Source organism: Colletotrichum spaethianum (genome assembly GCF_022836535.1).
Source record: "Colletotrichum spaethianum MAFF 239500 DNA, contig01, whole genome shotgun sequence".
In the NCBI taxonomy this organism is placed as follows: domain Eukaryota; kingdom Fungi; phylum Ascomycota; class Sordariomycetes; order Glomerellales; family Glomerellaceae; genus Colletotrichum; species Colletotrichum spaethianum.
Window position 1 is genome coordinate 2,586,967 of NW_026054771.1, and position 27,954 is coordinate 2,614,920.

At 51.3% G+C, this 27,954-nt stretch overlaps 12 protein-coding genes across 12 annotated transcripts; 8 read left to right on the forward strand and 4 right to left on the reverse strand.

The window, feature by feature from the left end:
• Nucleotides 1-1,180: 1,180 nt before the first annotated feature.
• Nucleotides 1,181-1,438, forward strand: ColSpa_00694 (uncharacterized protein; the record flags this gene model as incomplete). The annotated part of the gene is made up of 1 exon (XM_049266906.1): nucleotides 1,181-1,438. The coding sequence occupies one exon, from the start codon at nucleotides 1,181-1,183 to the stop codon at nucleotides 1,436-1,438; it is 258 nt and encodes an 85-aa protein (XP_049122863.1).
• A 499-nt stretch (nucleotides 1,439-1,937) lies between these two features.
• ColSpa_00695 (uncharacterized protein) lies at nucleotides 1,938-2,384 on the forward strand (the record flags this gene model as incomplete). Its single annotated transcript, XM_049266907.1, has 1 exon — nucleotides 1,938-2,384. The coding sequence occupies one exon, from the start codon at nucleotides 1,938-1,940 to the stop codon at nucleotides 2,382-2,384; it is 447 nt and encodes a 148-aa protein (XP_049122864.1).
• Nucleotides 2,385-6,646: 4,262 nt separating this feature from the next.
• ColSpa_00696 (mannan endo-1,6-alpha-mannosidase DCW1) lies at nucleotides 6,647-8,191 on the reverse strand (the record flags this gene model as incomplete). The annotated part of the gene is made up of 3 exons (XM_049266908.1): nucleotides 6,647-7,243; nucleotides 7,311-7,585; nucleotides 7,615-8,191. The coding sequence occupies 3 exons, from the start codon at nucleotides 8,189-8,191 to the stop codon at nucleotides 6,647-6,649; spliced, it is 1,449 nt and encodes a 482-aa protein (XP_049122865.1).
• A 752-nt stretch (nucleotides 8,192-8,943) lies between these two features.
• On the reverse strand, nucleotides 8,944-9,474 carry ColSpa_00697 (uncharacterized protein; the record flags this gene model as incomplete). Its single annotated transcript, XM_049266909.1, has 1 exon — nucleotides 8,944-9,474. One exon carries the CDS (start codon nucleotides 9,472-9,474, stop codon nucleotides 8,944-8,946), a length of 531 nt encoding a protein of 176 aa, XP_049122866.1.
• A 3,358-nt stretch (nucleotides 9,475-12,832) lies between these two features.
• On the forward strand, nucleotides 12,833-13,644 carry ColSpa_00698 (uncharacterized protein; the record flags this gene model as incomplete). Its single annotated transcript, XM_049266910.1, has 2 exons — nucleotides 12,833-13,246; nucleotides 13,300-13,644. The coding sequence occupies 2 exons, from the start codon at nucleotides 12,833-12,835 to the stop codon at nucleotides 13,642-13,644; spliced, it is 759 nt and encodes a 252-aa protein (XP_049122867.1).
• An 874-nt stretch (nucleotides 13,645-14,518) lies between these two features.
• ColSpa_00699 (uncharacterized protein) lies at nucleotides 14,519-15,435 on the reverse strand (the record flags this gene model as incomplete). The annotated part of the gene is made up of 2 exons (XM_049266911.1): nucleotides 14,519-15,009; nucleotides 15,075-15,435. 2 exons carry the CDS (start codon nucleotides 15,433-15,435, stop codon nucleotides 14,519-14,521), a joined length of 852 nt encoding a protein of 283 aa, XP_049122868.1.
• A 2,093-nt stretch (nucleotides 15,436-17,528) lies between these two features.
• ColSpa_00700 (putative gamma-glutamyl phosphate reductase) lies at nucleotides 17,529-18,349 on the forward strand (the record flags this gene model as incomplete). Its single annotated transcript, XM_049266912.1, has 2 exons — nucleotides 17,529-17,960; nucleotides 17,987-18,349. The coding sequence occupies 2 exons, from the start codon at nucleotides 17,529-17,531 to the stop codon at nucleotides 18,347-18,349; spliced, it is 795 nt and encodes a 264-aa protein (XP_049122869.1).
• Nucleotides 18,350-18,701: 352 nt separating this feature from the next.
• ColSpa_00701 (18S rRNA (guanine(1575)-N(7))-methyltransferase) lies at nucleotides 18,702-19,622 on the reverse strand (the record flags this gene model as incomplete). Its single annotated transcript, XM_049266913.1, has 2 exons — nucleotides 18,702-19,530; nucleotides 19,600-19,622. 2 exons carry the CDS (start codon nucleotides 19,620-19,622, stop codon nucleotides 18,702-18,704), a joined length of 852 nt encoding a protein of 283 aa, XP_049122870.1.
• A 511-nt stretch (nucleotides 19,623-20,133) lies between these two features.
• ColSpa_00702 (protein SVP26) lies at nucleotides 20,134-20,897 on the forward strand (the record flags this gene model as incomplete). The annotated part of the gene is made up of 3 exons (XM_049266914.1): nucleotides 20,134-20,203; nucleotides 20,270-20,503; nucleotides 20,563-20,897. 3 exons carry the CDS (start codon nucleotides 20,134-20,136, stop codon nucleotides 20,895-20,897), a joined length of 639 nt encoding a protein of 212 aa, XP_049122871.1.
• Nucleotides 20,898-22,014: 1,117 nt separating this feature from the next.
• ColSpa_00703 (uncharacterized protein) lies at nucleotides 22,015-22,293 on the forward strand (the record flags this gene model as incomplete). The annotated part of the gene is made up of 1 exon (XM_049266915.1): nucleotides 22,015-22,293. The coding sequence occupies one exon, from the start codon at nucleotides 22,015-22,017 to the stop codon at nucleotides 22,291-22,293; it is 279 nt and encodes a 92-aa protein (XP_049122872.1).
• Nucleotides 22,294-23,039: 746 nt separating this feature from the next.
• ColSpa_00704 (WW domain-containing oxidoreductase) lies at nucleotides 23,040-24,038 on the forward strand (the record flags this gene model as incomplete). Its single annotated transcript, XM_049266916.1, has 1 exon — nucleotides 23,040-24,038. One exon carries the CDS (start codon nucleotides 23,040-23,042, stop codon nucleotides 24,036-24,038), a length of 999 nt encoding a protein of 332 aa, XP_049122873.1.
• Nucleotides 24,039-25,455: 1,417 nt separating this feature from the next.
• ColSpa_00705 (interferon-induced GTP-binding protein Mx1) lies at nucleotides 25,456-27,948 on the forward strand (the record flags this gene model as incomplete). Its single annotated transcript, XM_049266917.1, has 2 exons — nucleotides 25,456-27,468; nucleotides 27,526-27,948. 2 exons carry the CDS (start codon nucleotides 25,456-25,458, stop codon nucleotides 27,946-27,948), a joined length of 2,436 nt encoding a protein of 811 aa, XP_049122874.1.
• Nucleotides 27,949-27,954: the final 6 nt, after the last annotated feature.

Below are 27,954 nucleotides of genomic sequence, written 5' to 3' on the forward strand. Positions count from 1 at the left end.
TCCATATTGCAGAACCGCTCGATATTAGGATGAAGCCCCTTCCGCCGACACCCTTACGAGCGTTCAGTTACCAGCCGCCATGGAGAGACAGCAGCGGCCCATCAACCCCAAGGACGCCTGTGACACCCAAGACACCCATAAGTATCAGGAGTATCAGGAGAGAAGCCAACGCAGATTACGAGATGGACCTGAGGAGCGTTGTCAACACAAAGACATGGATGTAGATAGACAGGAGACTGGTGCCCACCGTATACCCCGTCCGATAGACTTGACAGATGTTTATACCCCGTCCGAATATGGAACAAAGTGTTGAGGAACGTTTTGGTTATTTCTTCTTCATTTGGCCGAGGTTTCCGGGACCAACGGGCTAATTATCTGTCCACAGTGGATTTTGCGGATGATTGTCAAGACTCCGACATCAACAACATCAAGACATATTGGAGAGAAGTCTCTTAAATCATATGTCATGAGCTTGCTTGAGTGCTTAATCAAAATAGATTGTTGTCAATGCTGCAGCAATTGTCAATGGGACATTTTCAGGGTCTCAATACCGAAGGGGAGAACTGGTTGAATATCTTCGACCAATCAAAAGAGACCATTGTTTTCTCGGATTAAATACGAGAATCCTGCCGAGGGGCCGCGGCCCACTGGTGGGGGGATCAAAGGGTGCCGAGAACCACGAATTTCCACATCCACCAACTCTTCGATGCGCCGAACAATGTATCGAAATACCTAATGCCGGTCTCTGGCTGTTTCAATCCGGCGCTACATGACGTCCTAAGTCAAACTGCTAGTATGAATGGGAATCGCTCTCGCGCCTAGACCCTTTTCGCTTCTGCAGCCCGAACACTCGAGAACGGTCGCCGATACCATCGGGCACGATGAACGAGGACGAGAATGTAAGCGGCTCGAAATCGGCAGGATGCACCGCGCTCTCCATCATCAACACTGCTGGAGGAGCTTGCTGCTGTGGAACATGTCGTAAGAACAAGAGGAGGTCTCATAAGAAGTCTCGCAATGGGTGTCAAAATTGCAAAAGAAGAAAAGTCAAGGCACGTTTCTCGGTTATCCTACCAGGCCCAACTCTGCCAACACGCTCTTTGCATGCTCCCGAGCTCTTCTCTAGAACTTACCTTAGACTGACTGTATTGTATTGATAGTGCGATGAAGTGAAGCCCGAATGTGGCAACTGTCTGAGATTCTCGATGCACTGCGACTTCCTCCCTCTGCCGACACAACCGACCGCTCCATCTCCCACCGCTTCGTCGCCGGCGACGCCGCCGCGGCCGAGAAAACGGGGCCGTCCCCGGAAGGACTGGGACACCATCCAAAAGCTACCGACCCCGACTGCCTCCGAATCCGAGACAGCCAAGACACCGCGCGCACCGGCCTCGCTGTCAGCCGAACCATCTTCTCCCTCGCTGCTGAACCCCAATGACCTCGAACTGCTACATCACTACATGTGCCATACAGCCATAACACTGGGCGAGGTACGCGTATGGCGTGAGCACGTTCCGAAGCTCGGGTTTCGGCATCACTATGTTCTTCACATGGTTCTTGCGATTTCTGCGCAGCACCTTGCGAGACTTCGACCAGCACAAGCCGATCATTACGAGGCCCTTGCGGAGCGACACTCGACAAGCGCGTTACCGGCAGTGACCAACCTTATTTCACAACTAAACAAGGACAACTGTCAAGCTCTGTATCATACCACTGTCCTCGTCTGTTTTTCGACATTTGCAAAGAAGCCAAGCCCCGGTCATCTTTTGGTAATTGCGGAGGATGGCGAGGTCCCTTGGTGGGGACTCCTGCGCGGCGTTCGCATCATCGTTCGCAGCATGGGTATACAGACTATCATAGCTGGGTGGTCTGATGATGGTGTAACCTTCGAACATACCTGGACACATTGCCCTCCGCTACCTGACCCTGTACATAAGATGGTGTACTGGGAGAAGCGCTTCGAAGAGCTATCCGATCTGGTGGCTACTACTCCTGATCTCGAACGTGAGATGTTCTTGAAGGCACTCGAACTATTAAAGGACTGTTTCAAGATGACCTTTAGCACCGAGGCCGAGCGCGAAAAGCATGTTCAGGGCCGATTTGAGATCGTCATGCGGTGGCTATACAGCATGGATGAAGACTTTGTGATCCGCCTGCAGCAGAAGCAAGCTCTCCCCCTTATTCTCCTCGGTCATTTCAGCGTTCTCGTTCAGACCCTCGAGCACTTCTGGTTCATACAGGGATGGTCAGAACATCTCCTCAATGGGCTGTTCAATGTTTTAGACCCTCAGTACGCCCACTGGCTTGAGTGGCCTTCCCAACAGATCAAACGACATGAATCGATTGATCACGGTGTGCTTTCAGTGCATAAGATGATTGCCTGAGCTAGCGCCTGTCATCTCACTGTCATTGCCCCGATGTCTTCCACCGCCCTTACCATCAATAGGTCATGACACATCTCGTTATGGCTAACGGCATCTGTGCGTCAATATTTCAGCAGCCTGAACTAGAAGCTAGCTCCCAGCCTGGCTCCAAGATTTGGTGGCGCCGAGGTGCGGTTGAGAAAACCACCTTCTCTTCGCTGAGCAGCTTCCATCTGCGCAGATCTGAATCCTCAGAGGCTAGATGTTTGACGACACTCTACAGGGTCTTCTATGCAAGGTTCACCCAACAATCTGGGATGCCTGAAAGAAGTATCATTCACACATGAGCACAACGTAACCATGATACATACATCTGGCAGACAGTAGTCTGACTTGATTAGACTGCGTGACTAATAGGTCCTTACTCGTCGCCACTAAGGGTCAACTATCCTGATAGCCTGGCATGTTAGGGAATCTGGTAGATTCTGTGATGTGTTGTGCGCATGACAGAGGATATTCACGAGTCTCTTGACATTCTCCACCATTCTAGGTAACATTACGAAGTTTCATTCACACCCATTTATGGCTGTGACGTATGCAACGACTGGCTCCCTCAGACTCGGATTCGATCCACTGCGGATCAGCGCGGTACCGAAGGTTCGGCGTGGGGCAGATCGGCTGTTGGGTGGATCGAATTGAAGCAGTGGATGCTTGCCATATTGCGAGAAAACCATGTTAAGCAAAGGGACTCACAACCATGTATTACAGGTGTAGAGATGAGAAAACTTGTCCATCATTGGAAACCCCATATTAAGCAGCCAGGCGAGTCTAGCTAGCCAAGCTGCAGTAGTTGCATTCCAGGTTGCGCAAACCTTTGGGACCTCCACAAGAGATATAGTTACTGACCGCTACTCTGCCGAATCCCGGGGCTTTAATTTCTTCATGTCTCCAAAACCATTGCAACTACTCTCTGCGACATCGTTGTCACCTTGTGAAGGGTCTATACTGTCTTAGATCACCCGCATGAGCCCCTGGTCACGAGACCACGGGCTCGGGACTTGCACCCATCCGCTGTTCCACATAGAGAAGGTCTTCCTTCAAGCGTTCAATAGAAAACTCTAAATTAGGCGGTCAGTGAGTGTGTTATTGGTTTCCTGGCACTTATGACACCAAATTTCGATGTTGTAGAAGGAGGGATTCTAAACTCCTGGTCCTGGATGAGCCTAGCGCGATTGAGTTAATTCTCCGAGGGCACGCCCATAGAAGCACCGGTTAAAAGCCCCTAGACATTGATCTAGGGCATAATATAGCTCGACAAGTAACAATGGCACCTGTTTCGTTACCCAGGTCCGTGGATACAGATGGAATTTTCAGACGTTGCTGAGCAGTTCTGTATTGCCATGGCGGGCGGGTTGCGTCCAGACGTCGTCTCGACGCCAAGTAGTGAACAACCTGTCGGAGCGATTCAAACCTCATTCTTGTAAGACCAACTATCGAGAGAATTTCTGGAAATATCATCCAGAAGTTTTGTAAGCTTAGACCCAGAGGAAATCAATGGCTTTGTTCGGTTCAATTGTTTTAAGCCTTGGAGCACTGTTGCCAAGACATTTCCGCGCCCACCTGTGAAGCCATTTGGTACAGTCTGAAGGAACAGAAAATGCATCAAATCTCGTCGGGCTAGTTCTAAGACCTCAGAAAAAGTGACTGTTTGGCTTTAAATCATTTCCCCATTCTCAATTGCGACTAACTGCGCTTGTTGACGGTGGCGGACGGGGCCGGGATGCCCTGATCGCAATTGCGATCGAAGATTGCTTCTTAGTCGTAAGCCGCCCCGTTGAGCCATGGATCGCGCTCTTTCTTTCCTTCCCATCCCAAACTTACCTCTCTGACTCTATCGAACGTGATAACGACTTCTATCACTCTTTCTGTCACTTTGTATACGTTCTTTGTGTTCGTTTACGGGTTGATGGCCACTCTTCATGTCTACCTGCCTTGAACCGAATGGTGCTCAATAACACGCCAAAGAGGTGAGTTGTGCCCAATCGGGTACAAGCCGACCAGATCCTGGGCGACAGGATAGCGCTAGAGTATTGAATTGAACTAACTTTGTCGATTTGATTGAGAGCAGATCTACGAGATCGCAGGGTCATTACACTCGGCAGCAACAGCCTTCATTTTCACTTGGCTCGGTTGTTAGCGGTGACCCAAAATACATTGGATCAAACAACCGACTTACAGAAGCTTGGGTTCGGGAACAGCAAGCCATCTTTCCAGCCAACCTCATCAAACTCAAGACCGAAGCCAAGGTCACCGAGCATCGTGTTCAACATATTTATCAAATAGGGGAGGAAGTTACCGAGAACCTCGCGGCTTTTGGAGCCTCAACAAAATAATCTTGTCCTTTCGCAATCATGGGCGAGAGCAGCAAGCGAGTTCGGCAGCGAAGCCGCGAATCGGTCACTCATGGCAAAGCAAGCCAAATCTTGGAAGTCAAACGACCAAAACTTACGACGAACGTGCCTGTTGAAGTTGTCCAGCAACCCACACCGCAGTCACCGATGAGTTGGTCCAGCATGAAAGACTTCTTGATGATAGAACTCAGGAGGGAGATGGGATTACCCCTGCATCGCCCTCAGTGCCAGGAAAATGTCGACGAGAAGAGCGTCAATCTGGCTTGCCCCCTTTTTATCAGGAACCCGGCCGCTTTTACCCATGTCCGGAACTCTTGCACTGATGGAAACATCAAGGGTGGAATTGGCAAGCTGATGTGAGCCCATTGCCTCTGTTCAGATATGAAAGGTCTTGACTAACACAATCCAGCGAGCATATCAAAAGAGTCCATCTCAGAACCGATAAGCAATGCCACAACTGTGGCGCTCGTTTCAGCTCGAAGCCGACAGAGTCCAAGTCGTCTCACTCACGCAACTGCACAAAAGTCTGGTCGCCCCAGGAGCCACCACTATTGTCAGAAGATCAGCAGCGAGTCTTAGACAATCTTTCCGTAAGAGCCAGTGGACAGTCGTTGGACTACAAATACCGTCATAAACTCCTCATGAAGCTTTACCCTGGTCAAGAGGAGTGGGCGAAGAAGGTGGAGATTTGTAAGTTAACCGCAGAGTTCCTAAGCTGAAAATCGTGCCGCTAACACCAAGACAAAGACCATGACGCATATTCCCCTTGCCTCTTACCAACACAACTCATGTTTGACGCTATGGAAAAAGCTGTCGACAGATGGGAGAGAGGCTACAATACCCACTATGACTCTGATGGAAGCGATGCCGACTCAGACAGATCGCGAGAATATCGACGACTTTCAGGGTCAAGCCCCAGTGCATCGTCTTCAACGGACGCTTCGAGCGCCTACCCATCAGCTAGCTCTGGTGGATACAGCCGAACTCTTGGCAACGGCAACGGTTACAGCTCTCAGCAAACGTACCAGGAGTCTGCATATCAAGATCAGAGCTGGGGCATGGATAACATGTCTTTAACAACCGACTCAACGCAACATGCAAGGACTGCGACTGCTGACTTGACATCACACGAATCACGCAAAACCCGCGCAAGCAGTCGGCCAGCAGATGGCGATTACACCAGCATGCAACTTCCGACGGACTACCAACATTATGCTCACTCTGGGACAATCGACGACTTCGACGAGCTTGCCAGTTCATCCTACGTTGATTCTTTTGAGCCTGTGTTTGATGTCGTTTCGACTGTCCCCTCCGATTATCACTCCTATACTCTGGACGCTGAGCAGGTCTTTCCTATTGATTACCCTGCCCAAGGCCACTATTCGAAAGACACGATCAACCCAAAAGACATCCATAACACACTGGTCGGAATGGGATCAGCTACAATGCCGAGATATCTTATAGAAAATGAGGAAGATTCGGGCATTGTTCTTCATGATACCCAAGAATATTTAGGCTTTGCGGGGCAGGCCAGGAGGACTCGCAGATGAGACTTGCCTCTTCTTATTCTACGATTGTGGCGATTTCTTATCTTTCCTCCAGATTGGAGCTTGGGAACGCATGGCTGGAGAGCTTCATTGGCCAGTGGAATGATCATAGGGGCGCCAAGGCGTGAAACAGTGATGGAATTCTTTCGTTCACATTTTCATCAATGTCCACATCATTTATAAACAGAAACATCAGCTGTCTTTGCATCGTGACGTTCTCACTTTGTAAATCGTTTCGGTAAAGCTTTTCATCTTGTATCTCGACATGTCCAGGGATGGGATGTACTGCAGACTCGTCATTCAATTTAATGATTTCACCAGAAATTTACATGGCCCATCCCACAGCCAGGAGAGAACCGATTAGAATAGACATCTTCATATCAAATCTGATGCTCTCGGCTCCTGAGGGAGTAGTTTTACCCGTGGGCGAGGTTGTGACTGGAGTGCCGCTTGGTGAGCTGCCTTGACTGTTTCCATCCAAATCCCCGGATTTGCTGTCTGCTTCGGTGACTGGTACATTGGCGTCGGAAATGAGCAGGTTTGAAACAGCGGCCAGCACGCTCACAGCCTCGCCGGCGCCTGTGGTGTTATCTGTGGTCTGTGGATCGGAGAACACCCCATCGGTCCAGTAGAATCCGCACTGGTTAGCAAGTCCCGACTTTCCGGCTACACATTGCTTTACTGCAGCCTCAGTAGAACTCTTTAAGATAGGCAGCACCTTATCCGCAATGAAGGGGGCTAGCTGGGTGGCAGACGACAGCCAGCGATGTACGTAACCCTTGTACCAGAGGGCGTCATGTGGGCAGACTCCCTTGTGGCGCTCGCAAGCAACTTCGTAAGCTGTCCCGTTAGGGAAGAAGGTCGTCAAAAGAGAACCGGAAAGTTTTTCAACTCTCTCGCGCCATATTTCAGAGCCATTGGTCTAGATTCAAGTCAGTCAATGTAAATGTAGCCAGACTCCTTGAGTTGCTTGAACTGGTGGAACAAACGTTATTGTACATGAACGCTGCGCCTTGTATGAGCATTGCAGCGTTGTAAGACCATTGCACCTTGTTAACTTCAGTGCAATTCGTTTCGACGTGAGTTCCATCATACACGGCCCAAGTCTCACTGTCAATCAAGCCTACTCCGGAAAGCCAGTCCCAAGTCTTCTCGGCCCACTCGGAGTAGGTCGTGTTTCCAGTGAAACGGGCGAGACGGGCTCCCATATTGAAGAAACACGCGTTAGAGGCCGCTGCAATGAGTTCAGTCATCGTCCTTCGAACTGACAGCTATTTGATTATGATTGCTTACTTTGTTTGTATTCATAACCGGCATTCGACCATGGGACTTGCCAACGAAGACCGCCATTGCAAGTCTCGTCCTGACGATCGGGCGATGCCTGAGTGTTCCAGACTGCCTTTGCAAGATCGATCCATGTGGCTTTACCGTTTACGTTGGGGAAGTCGTATTCAGCAGCTGTCAATGCGGCTGTGCCCCAGAAACACTGATCATCATTGCCAAGTGAAGCAGTGAAGTTCGGAGGCATGTAATCGTTATTTGGGCCCGTCTGATGCAACATCCCTTTGCTGGTCGTGTCGGCATAGGAGTCGTCTCCGATCAAATGCCAATAATCGAGATAAGTAGCCCATAAGCTGGCACCCTGGTACCACCAGTAATCGCCGTTGTCAAAAGTGGGAGGGCCTGGAAGGATTCCTGGGATATTACCGGGCTCTTCGCCGTGATAGAATGTCATTACGTCCTTGGCGAGTGACCGCGAAGATTCTACGATGTTGTCGCGAGTGTTGATCTCGAGTTCGGCGGCCGCGCTGGCCACGTTGCTCAGAAGCAGGAGAGCCGCCGACAGAGCTGGAACTAGAGATACGAACATGATGGGGGCTTGAAGCAGTAGAATCGTCTGTAGAATTAGATCCAAGAGTTTTGGTGGCAGGTCTGGTGCCAAGACGAGTGTTTTCATGTGAAGTCTACTAGGTGCTCAAAATGAGTGTCGAGAGCTATTGAAATAGTCTTCCATAAGCGAGTGTAAGAGACAGTCGGAATTCCACCGTCTTTTGATTCAACACGAAAGACAGTGACGTTGTTGAAAAAACTCAAGAGAAAAATATCCTGGATACGAAGTAGGCACAGAAAAACCCCATCTCTGCATCGCAAATCGAGCGCGGACTAGTTCGAGCCGGGCGGATTACCCCTGCTGCGCCGCATCGGCTAATTAATCGCCTGGATCGATGCCTGCTTGGCGTAGCAAGCGCTAAACCTATTACGTTGCGATGCTCAGCTCACATGTCTCGTGTTCGTGGAGGTGAGCCTGGGGATTACTGATGAAAAGAGATTGGAGGTTGTGTTCGTTCGCTATGAGGATTACGGCACTGAGATTCTTCTAGAAATATAATGTTCTGTTGAGCATAATTTTATAACACTGGTACTATGCTTTTTAAACTCTTACTGTTTTCTTCTTCTTACCTGTTTTCCTTTTGTTGGTGTTATGACCCTGTGTATCTCCATTCGAGTGACTTTGTTGGTGACGCATTCCTATTCGATATAAGTTGGATTGATGGACTTTCTGCCTCTTCAGTGCCACACACTATGCCGACCATAGCTATCTCCTTGTGCTACAGGGCGAGTTCATGATTGCCCTGGTACATCAATATCTGTCTGATGGGTATCAACATCAGATACATCTTCCGTCTGCTTCGTACCGGGGTTTTCGCTGTAATGCTTATTCTGGGAGTCCTTGGCTTGCTTCATTGGGGCTTTGCTCGCCTGCGCATTCTCCGCTCCGTTTTCACTCTCCTTGTGGGGTTCTTCGTTCTCTACATCCGGAGCTAGAGTCTTGAACGCCTTCAGCCTTTTCAATGCCTTCTTCTTCGCTCTACGCTCCGCTGATGCCTTCATACGTCGTTGTGCTTCGTCCATGATCGCCTTCTCCTGAACAACCCATGTCAGGATGCAGTCAGCAGCTTTCTCAGGCGAGTTCCGGTGATGAAGCAGGTAGCCCTGTAGTTGTGCTGGTGTGAAAACATTATCCGGTATCTGGCTGCTGAACCTTTCTGCCAATTGGTCAAATGCCCTTCCTTGATTCTCCAGTAATTCGGCACCCTTCTCCACCAGGACGTTATTAATCGACGTATATGGCCGGTACATGCGCTCAAACATGCCTCTGGCACTGTGTCGTGATATGTTCCCTAGATATATCATTTTATCGATTCGGCCGGGTCTGACTAAGGCTCTATCGAGTTTATGAGCCACGTTGGACGTCATCAATACGATGCGCCCTTCCTGGGATGCGACACCATCAAGGACATTCAAAAGACCTGAAAGAGTGCAACGACATCTGCCAAAAGACCTCGCACTGTCTTTGTCACTCTCATCGTCGCTGTTGTCAGATGCAGAATCTTCTGAATCGACCGTCTTTCGGCGCTGTATCCCGATTGCGTCGATGTCCTCCAGCAACACGATGCATTTTGGAGGGAGTGCTGTGAAAAGGTTTTCCAAGTCACTGTCGTCTCGAAGGCTTGGAATATGCAGCAGATAAAGCTCGAGGTTGAAATAGCTTGCAAGAGCAAGAGACAACGACGTCTTACCCGTGCCTGGTGGTCCATAAAAGAGGTAGCCTCTTCTGTAAGGGATTCCTCTCTCGGTGTAAAACTTCCTCGTTTTCTTGTTGAGATACATCTCAATATCAAGTACAAGCTCTTGCTTCGTCTTCTCGTCAAAGTGCACAGTTTCTAGCGGCCTTATCGTACGCAGGATGGTCGTGTCCCAAGATTCTTTGTTGTATTGGTTTTTTGTTGTTCTGACCGTTATGAAAGCCTCGCGCTGCTTGTCCGCGAAGACACGACAGTCATTGAGAAAGTCCTTGACAGGTTGGATTGAACGCCCTAGTCGCATGACAACCAACGGTTCATTGCCTTCAGGTGCAGAAGAATACTCATCGGGAACCCCAGTGTAAGCAGAGCTGGGACCCCTAGTCGAGACTCGTCGCACCATGAAAAACCCCCCTTCATAGACGAACCAGGTCGTCCCAAAAGTCGGCAGGTATTGTACCGGGACTCTCTTCTCGTGGTGAAGGTCGTCGCGCTCAATCGGCTTTCGATAGTACCATGCCTCGTTCTGAATCACCTCAGTTCGTGCGGTCAAGACACGAGTCCCTTGCTTAGTAAGGACATGGGCCCCCAGCCAGTTCAGAACCTCTCTGTTGAGTTTGTCGTTGCTCCCTATGGAGATCGAGGCAGTGAAGAATCGTGTTATCCACCAGTATATCTGAGTTCCTAGGTTCTGAAGACCCGTCAAAGCCCTTGGAATGTCGCCACCGAATGATATGAGAAGAAATATCGTGGTGAGATCGAGCTTGAGCCATGTCAAGAAGAATCTTGACAGAGTCCCGAAGCCAGGCACAGTGCGATCCAAAAAATCGTGGAACCCTTGAGATGTGAAATCGCCCCCACCGGAGAAAAAGGAGGCTTTAGTGAGCCTCAGAATGTCGCCCATGACTGTATCATTGATGTATGGAACAGATATTGATTTACTATGTTCGAGAATTTGAAGACAACCTTGCTCTTAAAGAGGACTTTTGTGAGGCAACCAGAGAGACCTGAATGGGATCAGGCAGAAAGAAGGCTGCCTAAGCTATCGTGGTAGCCTGCTTACTCTTGGCCCTTAATTGGGAATGGCACCAATGCACTAGTCCTTCAGGCGCAGCAACCTTTTGAATGATGCGTCTTGGAATGTGGCAGAAATCCATTCGCTAAGACTAGCTCAAAGCTGAGTTCAAATTTTGTAACCAATTGTTGAGAAGAGGGACAATACCCGTGAGACGAGAAGATAACCAACCAGTCTTCAGCCCTTCTTGTCCCGCAACCGATCCATTTTGAGCTTTTGTAGTACACAAAGACAATGTTTGGTTGACGCATGGCCCTGATTTGTGGCTCATTAAGTTGCTCACATACGCTACACAAGATTCAATAAGTCAAAGTGTAGCTGTGACAGAACCGTGTGCTGTTAGAGACCAAGTGCACTATAATTTTCAAGAGGAGGTCCGAAGTGGTTGCTGAAAAATTAAAATCAAGTTCAAAGCATGGTAGTTGACCGTTCTCAGGTTGTAAAATGAAAATATTCAACCCTTGGGTAGTCCATCAAACGTCCAAAAACACAAATGACCCAAACATTTAAAAAGCAATCGCAGCGACTTTGGTGCCTTTTGCAAAGCTCCCTAAATATAGCGATTAAGATTGTGCTTTGACCGCTCTTACCCGTTACCAAGCAATCAAGAAGAGGGTCCACCTTGGTTTCGAGTACAAGAGCAGATTTGGGTAACTTCCTTTGGCTTTGTTTGATGCGAGGCTTAACAGACATTGGACGCAAATACGCCTGACAACCAGGCATCTCCACTATTATCACCTACAAAGTTTCGGCATGTGGTTTGAACAGTAGTTAAAGATAAGTGCTTGAGTGTTTAATGCATTGCCATTGGTTGTCTCTGAATGGCGTCAGATTTGTGACCTATCTATCTCCTTGTCCGTGGCTAGAGTTCTGAGGTATGGTTCTCTAGTCTCCAATCGACGAGCGGTGCTGTTTGGTACGGAGAGTGCCAAGACCAAACCTTTGCGGATATCAATAGCTTAGTGAAGCGGATGCAATATGGCTTAAAGTGGATATCTAGTCAATTTTGAGGGGATCGCAGAAACTAAATGGGAGTTGTATCCTCAGCTCCCAGAGGAAATTAGTTACGATGAGTACCTCTGCCCAGCACTTTCAATCCGGAAAATCGGCGCGCGACAACTTCAATCCCCGTCGCCGAGGTCTCTGCTTTGTATGGCTGGACTGGGCCTCAAGCAACCCCATAGTGCCAGGGAGCGGGGGACCCGCCAGAAAAAAAATGACGAAAAAAAAGTCCGACTGAACCACTCATTGCAACGAGTCTCCATTCCAACATCGTTGCGAAAAGCTGTCGGATCTCTAAGAGAAACATCCCAAGGATACCCTGAATCAGCGATGAAATCCGATAAAGATGATCCTAACCCTGGTTACCTTAGGGGAACCCCTATCATTCTGCATCCGACCCATTACTGGACGATGCAATTCCATTGAGAAGTGCCGCTGAAGAATGCTCCGCAATCAATGTAACTTGGCGATGCCCATGAATCGCCAGACCCGCAAACAGCTGCAGAACTTTGCGAGAAACGTCGCAAATGCCGTGGTTTGGGAGGAGACCTCCAGGGTTTTCCGACTTCCGGTTTTCTGTTGCAGAGGGGCGGCAACGTGTCTGTGAGGGGGTTATCACTGGGGCCACATAATTGCAGAGACGCGACAATGTCGGGAGGAGGGATGGGTTGCCGTGAGGGGTTGACGCGATTCTGGCTTGATCAGCGATTGCTCATATTTAAAAGATTTAAATTCCCTTCGCCTGCATATCTCGTTCGTAGCACAAGTGTTTCCAACCTCTAGGAATTCTCATACCAAACACGTCTCTCCTCGCTTGGCTCTTGCTCAACCAACAACTAGACCACAGACCATGTCGACCGCTAAGCCCACATTCGTTCTCGCGCCTGGTGCGTGGCACAAGGAAACCTGCTACTCTCCAGCTCAGCAGATGCTCGAATCGCAAGGCTATCCCGTTGAGGCTGTTGCATACCCCTCCGTTGGCGCTGAGCCCCCGACCAAGGGCTTGAACGATGATGCCGCTGCTGTCAGATCAGTTCTTCAGAAACTTGCCGATGAAGGCAAGGAGATTGTTCTTGTGGTGCACTCGTACGGTGGTCTGGTTGGTGCCAACGCCGTGAAGGGTCTCGGCTACAAGCAGCGCGCCAAAGAGGGCAAGAAGGGCGGTGTCATCACTTTCGTTTACCTGAGTGCCTTTGTGGTGCCTGTTGGCAAATGCATCAGAGAAATGCTTGGCGGTCAATTCCTGCCCTGGATGAAGTTTGAGGTGAGATTGTCCAATGGCATAGTCTTCGGGACTGGTAGCTTACTTCAAGACAGGGCAACTATGTCTACGCGATTACACCGGAAGAGATCTTTTACCACGATGTTGAACCTGATGCTCGTAAAAAGGCTATCGAGGAACTGCAGCACCAGTCGGCTCCCGTTTTCGACGACGTTGTCACCTACGAACCATGGCACGACATTGACTCTATGTTCTTTTTCTGCGATGAGGACAAGGCGATCCCTCTCGCCATCCAGCAGCACATGGCCGGTCTCCTCGGGCCCAATGCCATTACCTACTCGTCCAAGGCTTCTCACTCTCCTTTCCTCTCCAAGCCTGAGGACGTTGCGGAGGGTCTTGTACTTGCTGCCAAGGTTGGCCAAGAGAGAGTTAGAGCGTAAAGTTAGCACGCCGAGCGTCGACAATGAAGTCGTTTGGGATACAAATAAACTTACTATCAATGACTATACTGATTTGCATCCTGATATAATCCTAGATAGAGAGCTTCACGTTTGCCATGTCACCTGCACACCCTTTCATACTTGGAATCAAGATTCGGCCACCCTTCTAGTAATGTGCGAGACCGTCTTTGCGTAATTTTACTAGCTCCTATCTGACATGTCTGCTGATAACCCCAACAACCGACATAAGTGACAATCTCCAACCCCTTGACACAATGAAACGAGGACCTTTTCCAAACTCATATCGGAGGCAGTACGGCAAGCTTAGCTCTCAAACCCAGCGATGTCACTTCGGCTCGTTCCATGGAGGGTCCCACCAATGCCCATGCTTTCATGTTCGTCATGTATTTCGGGGAGGGGGGTTGCCACGTTGTTAATCTCCGAGCGTAGCAGCCCGTAGCAGAAGAAGACGCTGCAATGGCACCTTGCCGCGTGGTATATGGAGGAACGATGTTGTGTACCCTGACCGGGGACCTGAGTCAAATCTCATCCCACCCCCTGCATGTCATTTCAGGTTTCTTTGGCTCTTAGCAGGTACGCAGATGTGAGACGTGAGTGGGACTGACATCTCTCGGAGAAACCGCAATCAGGGAAGATTTCCTAAAAGGAGGTCTTGTAACATATTTATGGAGCTGTCAGCCCTGAAGAGCGGGTAAGCCTGTTTAACGGCAGCAAGTGTAGCTGTAGGTACACAGTACATCCGTATCACCACTGCTTGATAGCCTGCTCTAACGAAATCATCTCTTAAAAAGCAATACAACCACGGAATCTATTCGATGCCATATTTGGTCTCTACAGAGACAGTCACAGTCGATTACAAAACCGATCTCGGCACATCCCAGTGTTTCGGCTCAGCAAAGGTGACATCTGAGTTCTCCATCTTCAGTCCAATCTGCCAACGTCCAAGACCTGGCCAAAAGTTCTCGTTATCACCAACAACATTGCCCTTTTCGTCTGCTTGTCGAATGTCGAACCAGCCCAAGCTCGCCTTCCTAGAGCTCTGGCCGGGCGCGATGCTGCACCATCGATCTGTCCCCGGCAACTCACCTTGACTGCCGTTGCCTTCTGGAAGCGGAGGCTGAACTAGGGTCGCGTCGACACCGATGTACTTGAGAACGTTGAGCGAGAGGGGAAAGGACGGGACGTAAGGGACGGGCTTGAACGTCGCTTGGAACAGAGGGGTGGTGCTCGCTGACGCCTCCTCCACGGCTCCCGATGTGTCGTGTGGGAAAACCTTCACGCTTGTGCTGCCGTCTGAGTTCTCCTTCCAGTCGAATGCGGCGAGATGCTTAGGAATATTCCAGTCTAATGCTTGATGTCAACAACATGCGCTGGCCGAGCTGGCCGCTTTCCCGGTCACTTGGACTCACTCTTTCGGCCATTCCAGCAGGTGTACTTCTGAGACACATATATCCTTGTGATTCTTGCGTTCTTCTTCTTGATGCGCTTGCCATTTTCCTCGACCGTGTACTCATGAAACCCTGGGCTCAGGATCAACTCGTCGTACGGACCAACGGGACTTTCAGTATATCGGATGATCTGGATCATGCTGAGTCCGCCCAGCGGCCGGCTGCCTTCTGGGCGGATGAAAGACGAGTTCGCCTCGAGGGGAGAGTAAGTGACAGTTGGCGGGTGCTCTGCTTGGGCCTTGGAGACCCAGAAGCTGAATAGGTAGATGTCGCCCTTGAGTTTCCAAGGTGCAGGGACAGGGGTGATGTCGTTGGACGCCATAATGAGTTCCGATGCGGCCGATCAAGAGACCCACAGCAAACAAAAGCTACTAACGATGGTGTCTACACTATGGTGGAATTGATTAAGGTAGGGAGCGGTGGTGTGTGGCCGAAACTTTAAGCGGTGATCGAATCAAAGAAAAAGAGAAAACGTGGTGTTCTTCGAAAATGGACAACAAGTTGATGCAATGCGGGGGATCAGACGCGCTGTTTGCACCTTATACCTTCAGCGCTGGGCCTAGCACCGTTCGTTGCATGCACGGGGTATGGCATCCCACGTAATGTCGCCTTCACCCAAAACATCCTCTTTGCGGGGTGAACGCTGGGTCGCTTCGCAAGGGCCTCGGTGCTCGGCAACCCACTCACGATTCAATTGCCTTCTTGGGCGAAGAACGTCACCTTCTGAGATGCCATGCACCGTTAGGGATGTCCCTTTTCAAGCTGATCTTGTTATGCTTGCTATCCTGCTTGTGCGTACCACTCATTATACACATGCTCCTTCACATGCATACCCCCTTTCTTACTTCCAACAACTTATGTGGTGGCTCATCCGCCGACTTTTGGATCTAGCTCTCTCATTTATGGAACACGATACATGACGAATAATTAAAAAGCATCACGAAACACTGCGTAATGATGAGCTGCACTCTCCATTAGATGGACAACATAAATGGATTTGACCTCGACAAGTGAGAATGCTTCGCCACCCATGGAGCCACGTATGTCGCCTTCCAAGTTGGCAAAACATCCTGTAAATCCCATAGTATTAATATGTACCAATCCCCGGCCAACTAACGTCGATCCGTGGACCCTGGGGCTCGCAGCCGCTTTAAATCTCTCAGCGTCGTATCTCACAGAAGAAATAACACATGACTACAAGAGACTACAAGAACGTCACCCACTTCTGCTGGGTTATTACTCTTATCCGAAATATAGGAATGCTGGGAGAGAGCTGTAATAATGCTGCTGTCGTTTTCGTCAAGTCTAAGAAAGCTGACCTTGCCGAATAGGATGATTGTTTAAACAATAACACATTACTAATGTGAGGCGTAACCTAACTTGCCAGCTGCACGCACCACGTTATCCAACAAGGCCCTCACGAGATAGTGTATCACTTTGCAATGCCAGCACCACTGACCTCTGCTACCCCACCTTTGTCATTCTCAAACTCACCACTCTTGCCAGAAAAGAAGCCATCCTAAAACTCAATTTGTGGTTTTCAACGGGATTCCATAGGGAAACTTCTCAATACCTGAGTAGGCTCTGTTGCGATGCTGGGGACCCGTCCATCGATGTCGTTGTTTAGAGACCATACGAGGATTCAGTGTGCTGTAGGCTGAGAATTCCTGCATACAACTCTAGAAAGAACACTACTACATCACATATATGGCTTGTGGAAAACCGAGTATATAAATTTCCAGGGTTAACACATGTTGTAATACTATCAACTGTGCATGCTGATCAACCACTGTGTCGCAGGCTACTACTATCGAATGCTGAGAAGTCCTTTTTCAAAACAGCTATTCAAAACAGCGTTCGTATATGGCTATGGCATCCTTTTCTATGCAATGATACGAAGATCATCATGATGACCGCAAGGATAATATGTAACATACATATTTGAAGGAATCTATGCCAACGCTAGTTCAATTCTATGCAAATTGGTTCATTAAATATGCACGCCTGCAGCCCAGTCAAAGTGGGCAGATTGGTTTCCAAACATACCTCCCCACGACTAAGTAGTGTGTACGCCATTCACGCTAGAATCTTTGGTCGTCAGACGGCCAACGCACCGGTGTAGCATCAGTGCTCGCTTATGTTGAGACACTGAAGATCCCCGATGTTCAAATGACAAAGTGAGTGTCAACAAATAAAAAATTAGTTCTTTTTATACCAAGCATTCAGGATGTTGTGCGCAGGACTGTGGCACCGAGATCGTCGGGATTGTCTCAATGACCTGCTCAACAACTGAAATCATATTTCCTGAAATACGAGTATATAAGGGTCCGAAGTAGGACGAGTCTCTTTGTGACCAAGACCAGTTCATCGTCTGCATGCTCTTCCTTATTGTGCAGTCCATCATCCTTTGAAACCATGCCAATAGCTCCAGCTATTTATCTCAGCCTTAGCGGCAAGGATGTGCTTATCACTGGTGGCTCGGAGGGAATTGGAGCCTCCACGGTCGAGCATTTTGCTCTCCAAGGCTGCCAAGTCATCTTTCTTGACATTGCAAGGGTTTCGGCGCAGGATACCATCAATCGTGTCATATCGCTTGCGAAAGAGACCAGTTACCAAGCCTACACTATCCAAACACCAGTATTTTACTTCTGCGACGTTTCTAACTTGAGAGAATTGCAAGCCACGGCCAGTCAGATTTTCAAAGAATACGGAACAGTTCACATCCTGGTAAACAACGCGGCACTTACAGGCCACCAAGCAAGGCTCAGCACTGAAGAAGTCACCTCCGAAGCATGGGACTTCAACATCAACACCAGTCTGAGGCATGTATTCTTCTTGACGCAGGCTGTTTTTCCCGGAATGGAATGTAACAGGCTTGTGGAGGCAGTATCGTGAACCTAGGCTCGATCACGTGGCGCATTCCCGCCACAGGCTTGCCGATCTACGGTGCCTGCAAGGCCGCGGTGATGGGTCTCACTCGTGTTCAGATTAAAGAAGTTGGTCCGTTCAACATCCGGGTTAATAGTGTCATGCCAGGGGCCATCGCAACTGAGAGACAGAGGGAAGAGGTCCTGACGCCTGAGTACCGTGCCGAGGTGATGCAAGCACAGAGCTTGAAACGCGATCTGGTGCCGGCAGACGCAGCAAAGGTGATTGTTTTTCTGGCCAGTGACGAGGCTAGTGGTGTGACCGGCAGTAGTTATGTCGTTGATGGAGGTTGGTGCAGTGATCCGTGAGATTCTCAAGGCGACTGTGGGGTTTCATTAAAGCTTGATTACGGGTATGCGTACATGTAAGCGAATTGGGGTTAGTTATTGCTATCTTGAAAGCTTTAAAAACGTAGTTAGTCGATCATTAAGTACATCTCAAAATGGTCAATATTCGAACAACTGTTCCGCCAAGAGAAAAACGGGCTACTGGGTAGTTCGAAGCCGAAGTTGTCAGTGATGATACCAGATAGAGGCTGTCGGGTATTCGACTAAGGGTATCTGATTCGCATTCAACCTCTAAAATAGCAAAGTTTTTCCTGTGTCCTGAAACGCCATGCCATGCGACATCCCGCAACAAACCGTCTTGAGACCAAGTCCCTTAAAAGGCAACTCTGCGTTTTCGCCCGGTGTACTTGGAGGTAGACTTGACGACTTTGCCTTTTCTCTCCATCTGTTCCTTCTTCTTAACAATCCATGCCTTGCTGCCCTTCTTGATGTCCCCCTTGCCGCTCTGCTGTGCGGTGGCCTTCCTCCGCGCGTCTTCGACGTCGACGTTGTCCATACCCTCCACGACGTTGGTGATATCGCCACCACGGCCGCCCTCGGCGGTGCCGCCTACCGTCAGGACGAGATAGAGCTTCACGTTCTTGGTCTCCGGGTCATCCTCGAGGAGACCAGCACCGAAGCCGGCCTTGACAGCGGCCTGGGTGATCATGTTGCGCTGCGTGTCGTTCTTGGGGTAAAATTGGCACACGGCACGACCGCCCCTACGTAATGATGCGTAGAGGCCGTTGAAAAATCTGGTGAGGCGGCCTTCGGGGGAGGTGTCGCTGCTCTCGGCATTGCAGAGCCACTGTATCGCAGAGATGCTGATGGCGGCGTCAAAGGAGCCGGCGCGGAACGGCACGCCCTGGCCGATGTCGGCGAGAAGAAGGTCGCCCTCAACATCGCGCTGAAGAGCAATGTCGAGCATGGAAGGAGAGACGTCCATGCCAATCCAGGTGTGTGGTCCGCCATCTTCGGGTCCTTCAGCGGAGAGAATCTCGCCGGACAGGCCGCTGCCGCAGCCGACGTCGAGAATAAGGGAAGGGTGCTTGAGGTCGAGAAGCTCAAGAGCGCGTCGGGTCATGGAGGCCTGGATGTTTTGAATACGGGAGCTCGTCGTGTACTTGCGGGCTTCGGAGTCATTATAGTGAATGTCGGCCGCGCTGAGGAGGGGGAGAGTATGGTCAGCTGTGTTGCTTTGGTGGGGTTGAAGGGAAAGGGACTCGGCCTACAGGGTATCCTCAGGGCGCGACATGATGGGCAAATTCTGGCTAAAGATCGGCCTCTATTGTGCGAATGAAGACACTTCTGTCGCTTCTTCAATCCGTACACTCAGTCGTCACGCCGGCGCATCAAGGATTTGGGCGGTGAATTTTGTGTCGTGGGAAATCCTCAAATTTCGCAACTGGGGGGCACGGCTAGTTATCGATAAGATGGCTTATCCGAGACCATTGATAACGACCCCGGAGCCGGGTGGGCCAAAAGTTGTGGAAGCGACCAGTGACGATGCTGCCTATCTTATCTGCTGCGGATCAAGGTATTCTCCGAGAACCCGGCGCAAAGGCCACGCTTGCGAAATAGTCCCGACGCGTTGAAGCCCAGCTCCCTCCCGCCCTCCGTCATAGCTCCGGGGCCACTGCGTGTGCAAGGTAGCTTTCTGTAATCCGGAAGCACCATTGTCCACCGACAACACCACATTCTCTTCTCCTCTCTTCCTTCCGTTTCATGCTGCGCAGTGCGACGCTTCAGATTATACCGCTTTCAACATGTGGATTCTACCTTTGGTCGGCTACCTCGGCTCCATCGTGGGCTTTTGTTTCCTGACCCTTGCCATCGGTTCGTCTTAGTCCCGGGCCTCCCTTGGCAGATGCGAATGAACGTGTGCTAACATGGTTTGAATAGCTTCGGGTCTGTACTACCTTTCGGAACTCGTCGAGGAACATACTGTCTTTGCGAAGCGCCTCCTCACGAAGCTGATTTACTCGGTTATCGTCTTGCAGCTATTGCTGTGCGTCGTCGACCGGTTCCCGTTCAAGTTGACTCTCATGGGCGTCGTCTCCCATGTCGTCTACCTCGGAAACATGCGGCGGTTCCCTTTTGTCAGGTTGACTGATCCTCTGTTTCTTGCATCCTGTGGTATGTGTACAGCTGTTGGCTTCTGTGTTCAAGCTCCAGACTAACACCGCGTTCTCAAGGTCTGGTACTTGTCAACCACTACCTTTGGTTCCGCCACTTCTCCGCTGCCCAGCAAAGATCTTATTCGAACATGCACTCCTACTACGACCAGCCCGATGTCCCAAGCTTCACCGAGATCGCCTCATACTTTGGCCTCTGCGTGTGGCTGATTCCCTTCGCCCTCTTCGTGAGCTTGTCCGCAAGCGATAATGTTTTGCCGACGATGGGCAGCGAAGACCCCCTGCGGGACTCTTCCGGCAAGAGCAAAAGACAGGGATTTGTCAAGTCCATCGTTGATACCGTTCTGGGTGCGATCGGTGAGGTGTTCAGGACGGTTGGCTGGGAACGCAACTGATTTGGGCTCGGTTGGTAAATGCACGAAGATGTATGATACAGCATGTAGATGGAACATGTGATCTGAACAATAGGTTGGCTGTAAACCACCATTATGAAAAGAGTAACCTCCCCAATTAGGCGGACGAATAGATACCCGGAGGTTCCCTCCAACCGAGATTGTTTCCTTCACTAGCGATGCCGGCACGCGATTGTACTGATAAAATCAGACTTACATGTGCGGACCTTTTGGCAAGGCATAACTGAGCTGGTGAGACTTGGATAGGGTCAGTGAGAACAGTCTTGGTAAAGAAATCGTCATCGGTATCGTAAAATGAATAAGCTACCACGTCGTTTTGGTAGTCTTGTTGATCCATTTCGCTAGCACAGGTTTCAGTGTTCAAGCACTAAGGTTGTGTTAGGCACCCAATCAACTCGAAAAGACGAAAAGACACTGCATAAGCGAGATCTCCTTTGGCTTAGAACACTGGGTTTCAACAGCAAAAGTCTCCTGCTGACAGTTCATCACTACACCAGTTGATCAACCCAAGCCGCTACCTCAGGTATAAACTGCCCTTGCGCGGGGTCTTTTTGCGCAGTTATGCTTACCATGTATGCAATGCGCCGAAGGTGCCAAGACCGCAATGCACCAGAGGCGTACCTTGCAGTATTAGCTGCCGCCGGTACTGAGGTACACAACAAGACCCTTGCTCCTCGACATGCAGGGATCTTTTGGTCAAGGCATCTGAACACCAAGACATCAGCCCGAATGGTGAGTCCTGGCCACTATCGTCGGCTTCTATGGCAGCGTAGATCTACACTATGTTTGCCCGAGATCCAAGGCGTGTTTCTGAAAATGTTGGAAAGTAAAAGTCCCCCAAAAGGACCCCGCTGGCAATGCCACGGAGGTCGAGGAGTAGGCCGCCTCACTCCTCATTCCTCACCAGGATGAGGAAGAGGAAGAGGATGAGGATCACGAAGGCCACAACGGTCATTTGATTCCCAGCAGAATATAAGATGCAACGCAATTCCAGGAAGGCTTACTTAGAACCTTGACGATCCCACACATCATCAACAGCACACAACTCTAGTCGTTTCAAATTCTGGGCTTGGCAAGCGCACATATTCTCACTGCCACGATGTCCTCCAAGCAGACCCAACCCATCTCTCAATACACCTCAGTCTCTCGACCTCACCAAGGTCGGACGTCGCAAGCTTACGCATACCAACAAGCTGGCGCGTCCAATACGCTCAATTCCTGGCTCTCAGAGGCCGATTCGAAGGCGCCGTTTCACGCCATCGGTGGGTACCGACCCATGACTGCCGTTTCCGACAACGGCACGAATACGTGGGGTTCCGGGCCAGCTCCGAGCAGCACCGGAGCGACGTGGGGCAGTGTACACGGCGATCGGAGCTGAAGACCGTTCAAGCTCCATGACAGCCACCGCTAATAGATGCAAAACGTGATTAATGAGGAGGGACAATGATTCTGAGAAACTGAGTGTAACACATGTTTGGGGTGTCGAAAATCAACAGTGTTGGGCAATTGCGCGTGGGATTGGCCGAGATTTGATGTGATATTATGGTCAACTGTAGACGACTGTTTCAGGGCGGAACACAGAAAGAGCACCAATTGCAATGGAAGCACTTCCCCTCCAAAGCACCTACAAGAATTTTGGCTTGCATCGCATGGTATATCGTTGACAGCCTCTCTCATCCGTTTGGCGACATCCATACCGTTGTTCGTCTTAAAGCCGTTAATTCCGCACTTCCCTTTCCGACAGTGGTCCGCGTATGAGAGGGCATTGCATTAACTCCGGAAAGAACATATGTCCAGGACCCATTTGAGTATCATGTCTAGCATCAGAGCTGAATGAACGCGGGACAGTTAGTGATGCCGTGTTGCCTAATCTGCGGTGCAACTGATCTAATACTATCGACGCCACCCAGATACTGACGGGCGCTTCTGCAATGCGACGAGGCAACGCTAGTTGTCATGTATGAGGAGACTGAGTAGGGTTTATAAGAAAGGGCAATCCTCCTGGATTGAGAAAGAACACTAGATCAGCATCCTTACATCAAGGTCTCGAATCAGAACCTGGAGTCTGTCACGCAACTCTGCAAGCTGCTCAAGAATCAAGCAGCTTTCAGCAACTGAACCATCATGACTCCTCCCGCTTACAACAAGGAAACCAGGGCCAGTGATCTGGTGCCCTTTTACGCTCCCTACATCGCCGGAAAGATCATCCTCATCACGGGGGTCTCCCCAGGCAGCATTGGCGAGTCTTTCGTCAAACAAGTCGCCGTCGCCAAACCAGCCATGTTCATCCTTGCCGGCCGCTCACCTGCCAAATTCCAAGGATTGGTCAACGATCTTGCTGCGACGAATCTCGAGCTCAAAGTAAAGTCATTAGCCCTCGACCTCATGTCCTTCGCCAACGTCCGCAATTCTGCCGAGACAGTCAAGTCGTGGACTGATGTGCCGTACATCGACCTCCTCGTCAACAACGCCGGCATCATGGCCGGGCAGTACAAGCTCACAGAAGACGGCTTCGAGAGCCAGTTCCAGACGAATCATCTCGGCCATTTCCTCTTTACGAACCTCATTATGCCCAAAGTCCTCGCCTCCGCGTCGCCTCGCATCGTCAACGTCAGTAGCGCGGGCCACAGGTTCCACCACATACGCTGGACAGACTACAACTTCAACGAAGGGAAGCACTACGAGAAGTGGCTGGCGTACGGGCAGTCAAAGACGGCGAATAGCCTCTTCTCCGTCGGCCTCGCTGAGAGGCTGGGCTCTGCCAATGGTCTGACAGCCTTCAGTCTGTGCCCAGGGTACGTCCCCACGAACCTCGCCGCGCACGAGGCGCACGACTTCCCCGCGTTCCTGGAGAGCCTGCGCAAGGCGGACGTGCTTGCGGGGTCGAAGTGGATGTGGGGGATGGAAGACATAAAGCCCAAGGACCTCGACCAGGGTGCGTCGACGCATGTGTTTACGGCGTTTGCGCCGGAGCTGAAGGAGAAGAATGGGGAATATCTGACGAATTGCCAGATCGCGGACCCATGGAAGGAGGAGGTGTTTCCCTGGGCAAGGAGTAAGGTTGATGCAGACATGCTATGGGCTTTGAGCGAGAAACTCGTCGGGCAGGAGTTTAGATATTGAGATGTTGGAATTTGATGAGAGGGTGCACGGATGATGGAAGGGGGGAGTCAATGCTGGAGGTGAGGCGCATGATGTCAGTAGAAATGAATGGTGAGGCATCTGAGCATTGTATCACCTTTGACGAAGCTGGATAACAGCTGAAATGAAATAAGTCATTGGATCCGACAGCTTGAGCGGATAGATTGGAATTGGAGCTAAGACAGAGAGAAACAGAGTTGAGCCATAGAATGAGTTACATTGCTAGGTCCCGACGACTCACTCTTCACCAGCCACTGGCACAGCCACATGCTTTTGAGGCCTGGATTGTTTCTTCATCGGAACAGTGTGGCTGTGAAAGGACTACGAATGCACCGCCACTCTTGCCCACTTGTTTTACCTGCTGATCCCTGGAGTTGCACAAGTGGCGAAAAACAACCATTGCGCGCCTGGGCGTTGAACGTTGGCTTCCCCAGCACCTTGCCGGACCTACGATTGGACGACAAGCCGGCTCCCCTACACGTACGCCTCGTCATGCGAGCCACAGCCAACAAAAATTCGAGTGTGTCTCTGTCCGAGTCAATAAGCTTGACCAAAACAAGTGTGCCTCCAAGGAACAAGTGAGGCTGTGCTAAGCCGAGCTATCGACGTCATTCGTCCAATGTCAACACAAGCCCAGTGGTGGCCTCTGGTTTGGTGGCTTTGCGTCCATGCAACATATGATCAGTTTCCTTTTCCCTCTACTTCTCAAAAGTCTCTTCGCCTAGGAAACTGGGCCGAGTCTCGCTATTGGTCTCGGCTTTGCTATCCGATGCCGAGTGACAGACGAAATTGCGGTGTCCGTTTTACGGTATCCTGGTTGCTGAGATGGTCCAAACGGACGGGTTTGCCGCACACTTCGGGCTGCCTCAAGCCAAGCAACATCCATGGAATGCCAGCTCTAGGTATAGACATGCTGCACCAGCGTACCTATTCTCCGGTGGCAACGCAGAACGCAGGTGAAGCTTTGCGCTTCCCCCACGCCCCTCCCAAAGGTCGTCACTGGCCTGTCATATGCGAGCTGACGACGCTGCTTTGCGACGACTTGGAGCCCAGATCCAGGCACCTGTTCTTAGTTATTGGGTACACAGCACACACACAGCCCGGGGGGCATGTGATGCTCAGTCCAGACAGACACCATACACGTCCTTTAGGCCGCAGCTTGTGCTTGGCTGCGCAACTGCGTAATTCCACATAAGCCCATTCTGGGCAGAAACTAGGTCCCCTCTTTAAAAGGGTGACTCGCCCGGTTGTGACGTCCCCTCAGTACCCTCGAGTCCAAGATTCTCTCTCGTAAACCACCCACTCTACACTCTTACCGTACGTGATGGGATCATTGTACGAGGTTCCAGCTACAAGCCGTGATCGCTCAACTAACGCCTCCTTCAGACCGGAACGCGACATGGCTCCGAACATCGACTCGGCGCTGGGCACGGCCGACATGGCCAACGAGCAGCGCGGCCTGCTCGAGCTCATCGACAAGCTGCAGTTCGCCCAGCTTGACAACGTCAAACTACCCCAGATCGTCGTCGTCGGCGACCAGTCGGCAGGAAAGAGTTCCGTTCTCGAGGCCATCACCGGCACGCCCTTCCCACGCGATGCGGGCGCATGCACGCGCTTCGCGACCGAGATTCGTCTGCGCAGATCCAACGAGGCGAGCCTCAATGTCTCCATTATCCCCGACAAGAACAAGACTTTTAAGGAGCAGGAGCGCTTGAAGCAGTTTGGCGGCGCCGTCGACACCGACATGTCATTCGAGTCGCTCATGAGATCCGCGGTGGACCTGATTGCGCCAAAGAACATCCCCGGCAGATTTGCCGCCCGCGATATCTTGGTCGTTGAGAAGAGAGGCCCAGATATGCCCCTGCTCACGCTCGTCGATCTCCCCGGTCTCGTCAAGAATGCCAACAACGACCAGTCGATGGACGACATCAAGACCATCGAGACCCTCTGCGACCACTACATGAAGAGCTCGCGCACCATTATCCTCGCCGTTGTCGGCGGCAACACCGACTACGTGCAGGCGCCCATTCTCACAAAGGCACGGCATTTCGACCCCTCTGGGAGTCGCACCATCGGCGTCCTCACGAAACCCGACCTCTGCGAGTCCATCGGTCTCGAAGACAAGTTCATCGAGCTTGTCCAGAACCGGGATAAGCAAAACTACTTCAAACTCGGATGGTATGTCCTTCTCAACCCTGGACCTCGAGACCAGGGCCAGCCGTGGCCTTCCGCGCGCGAACGTCGCCAGCGTGAGGAGGAGTTCTTCGGCCGCGGAAAGTGGCGCGCCCTGCCCAGCTCAATGTGCGGCGCCAACGCACTGAAGCAGAAGCTCAGCGTTCAGCTGCAACGCCACATCGGCCGCCACGTGAAGACGCTGCGCAAGCAGATCCAGAAGGCGCTCGATGACTGTGACACGGAGCTCAAGTCCATGGGCACCGGCAAGGACACGGTCGAGGAGATGCGTATCGAGCTCGTTGAGCTCTTCTCGGCCTCCAAGGAGCTGGTCATCCCCGCCGTCTACGGTTTCTACAAGAACCCTCCTCGTAAGAACTTCTTCCGTGCTACAGCAGACCCTCGCGGCACGCCCGCTCAGAACTTGCGCGCCCGCGCCATTGAGGAGAATGAGAAGTTCTCGCACCGCATCCGCCAGAATGGGCGCAAGTTTGGCTTCTCATCCTCAACGGCCCCAGGCACCGCGGATGGTGTCACCATCAGTGACAGCAGCAAAAGAGAGTTCGTCGGCAGAGAAGTCGAGATGCTTCTGCGCCAGATCCGCGGTTCCGAGTTTCCCATGGACCCCAAGCCTCGCGCCGTCTACATGCTCTTCCAGAGCTACTCCGAGAACTGGCCCAAGCTTGCCCAGGAACATAAGGACAATCTCGGCGTTGTTTGTAACGAGTTCCTGAGCGAGGTTATTGACTTCGCGTGGCCACAGCGCATGCGCGAACCGCTGCGCTACCAGTTTCTGGATGTGCAGATGAAGAAGCTCATGTCAGACGCGCAGCAGGAGCTCGAACACCTCACGCAGGACATGAACCTTGAAATCCAGCCTTATGACCCTGAGTACGAGGAGCGTCTCCGCAAGTGGCAGATTGAGTCTACCAAAGACGGTGCTACGTACACCGAGGCGCAGGAGGTGTGCGAAAAGATGTTGATCTTTTACGAGCTGGCGGCCAAGACTTTCATCCGCAACACGATCACCCAGGTCGTCGAGAGACATCTGCTGCAGGGCATGTACAGCATTTTTAACTCGGTTGAGATCCTGAGCATGCCGAACGAGACTGTCGAGGCGATTGCTGCCGAGAACAAGGAGACGCGTGATCGCAGGATGACGCTCAAGACGCAGAAGACGGCGATTGAGGAGGCCCGCGACATTTGCGCCAGTTTAGCCATGCGCAAAGAGCTGAGGATGGTAAGCCCACAAATGTGCCATGCCTCACAACGGATGATGCTAACGAGTGTTCCACAGTACGCCGACGAAGATCGCGACCTCGAGGAAAACAGTTCCGACTCAGACGAGGATAAGCCTCGTCCAACAACAACCCGGAAGCCGGTCAACAACACCAGCCCGACGCGAGAAACACACCGTTCGACGCGATCCCGCGACGAGCGTGAAGAGCGCCACGAGCGCCCGGTAGCAAGGACGCAGCCCTCCGCTGCCGAGTCCATATCGACAAATGGCAACTACACATATGGCGGCCAGCAGACGCCCGCACAAGCGCCCGCTCCCGTCCAAGCTCACGCCCCTACCCCTCAACGAGTTGAGCGTACGGAGCCTCCCCGAACGAACACGAGCAACTCCGAGTGGGAAGAGGAGTACTACAGAGCACCCTCGCAACAAGCGCCGCCTTCTCAGGCACCTCCTCCGCCCCTCCCCGTCCTCAGAAGCTGAGGCCCG